General features: G+C 37.9%; 1 protein-coding gene across 1 annotated transcript in view; it reads left to right on the top strand.

Annotated features, from left to right (window-relative positions):
- AURKA (aurora kinase A) overlaps positions 1-1,034 on the top strand; it is a 5,754-nt gene extending 4,720 nt beyond the window's left edge. The window contains exons 7-8 of the mRNA XM_010021853.1: positions 1-57; positions 670-1,034. The exon at positions 1-57 is cut by the window's left edge and continues 127 nt beyond it. Coding sequence (XP_010020155.1) covers positions 1-57; positions 670-861 — 249 coding nt within the window. The 3' untranslated portion in view covers positions 862-1,034. The remainder of the gene's footprint in view (positions 58-669) is intronic.
- The last annotated feature ends 835 nt before the right edge of the window (positions 1,035-1,869 follow it).

Genomic DNA, 1,869 nt, shown 5'->3' with positions numbered 1-1,869 from the left:
GGGAAACCACCTTTTGAATCGGAAACGTATCAGGAAACCTACAGAGCTATCTCCAGGGTATGTGCCATACTTATTTGGACTGAGGCAGATGACTTGTGCTGTCTTTCAGTTCTCTTGTCTTACTTAAGTGTAACAAATGGTCATTTTGAAGAAGGGCATGTATTTCAACTAGAACTGTAGAAAGACAATGATACACATAAAACTAAATCACTAAAACAGTCTTCACTTATTCAGTAGAATGAGACCTTAAAGATACCTTGCCTTGTGTACTTGGTTCTACCCTGTTCTGCCTGCATCTAAACTTCTACCTCTTTATGAAGCAACTAATCTTCTCCACCTCTTTTTTCCTTTTCTAATTTATAAAATGAATATTTAACACTCAACCTGTCACTAAAAATAAGTAAGCTCAACCTTTCCTGTTGCATACCCTAGAAAGGTTCCAGCAAACTAAGATTAGTACATTGAACAGATACACTAGTTTCACTTCTGAGAACCCTGTTTTCTTCAGGATTATGATATTACTTAATCTCATCTCAATAGGCATAAGGTGCATAGCCTGAGGCTGACTCGGCCTTTCTAGATGTACATCAGAGGGTAGAACCCTTTGTCTCTCTAGTTTGGTTATTGTCCAAAAACTTTTGCATCATCTTTAGTGTCCTTTTTCCTTAGGTGGAATTCAAGTTTCCTCCATTTGTAACAGAAGGTGCAAGGGATTTAATTTCAAAGCTTCTGAAGCATAGCCCGTTCTATCGACTGCCCCTGAAAGATGTACTACTTCATCCCTGGATTACAGCAAACTCTACAAAGGTGCCCAGTAGCAGAAAAAGTGATGCTGCTGCCCCATCCAGAACACAGTCTTAGCAGGGGTAACCTCATGGGATCAATGGGAGTCTTGTACTGTGACTACTGTAATGCCTACAATACAAAAAGCAGGTCTTAGAATCTAATGGCAATTGGAATGCAAGTCTTTGAGTTGGCCATCTTATTAAACTCTGATCTCAGTGTAAAGTTATTTGACTTCTAGCTGGAGGTTGTGGAATACTTAATAATATACTTGAAATCTTGTCATGTGTGGGCCAGGTTTGTTGATGTAAGTATTAAGCTGTTCAAGGCTCTCATGATGTGGTCTATCCTGGTAAAGGTTCATTGGTCCAACAATAATAGGAAGTTGTTTTAGCTTATTGAACAGTGCAATATCCTACCTGCCTCTGAATTTACTGGGCTGCTAAGAGTATAACTGTGGTTTAATCTGAAACTGAACGAGGTGAATGCATTTCTCTAAGTGTCCTAAAAATGATGTGTGCATTATTTTTGTCTCTTTTATTTTTTTTTTTTTTTTTTTTTTTGTCTTAAATGTGAGCACTCAAACTTTTAAATAAAGACTCGTTGTATACTGTTACCAGCATGGTAAGGCTCCTGATGGCATTATCACTTCCACTGGCTGTGTCTAACCACTTGTCTTTACCATCAGGACAGCTTGAATCTTTGACTATGATCACAAAGTAAGTTTACTTCCCATCTCTGTCAAAAATGAAGCTGGTATAAAGTTCTTGCTCAAAGTGCAGGTACTAAAAGTAGGTATGGTCACTCCCTATTCTCCAATTACCACACAGGATTACAAGGTAAGTACCAAACATGTTGCCACTTACCTTTTGTGGCTTTTCTACAACATTTTTTTTTTTTTTTTTTTTTTCTGAAAGCACTTCTGGGAGAAAGGTCTGGAAAGTACTGTCTTCAAATGGGATACGTGTAATAGGAACTAATAGTAACATCTGGTGTTGTAAGATGTTATTCCCTAAAATGTAGCAAGGGTCAGGCCACCAAAGCATACTAATCAAGTATTTTCCAATAAAACACTCCAGGTAAATG

This window comes from Nestor notabilis, unplaced genomic scaffold (genome assembly GCF_000696875.1).
Source record: "Nestor notabilis isolate BGI_N333 unplaced genomic scaffold, ASM69687v1 scaffold12549, whole genome shotgun sequence".
In the NCBI taxonomy this organism is placed as follows: Eukaryota; Metazoa; Chordata; class Aves; order Psittaciformes; family Psittacidae; genus Nestor; species Nestor notabilis.
Note: the sequence above shows the minus strand (reverse complement) of the source record. Positions and strands in the feature narration are given on the sequence as shown.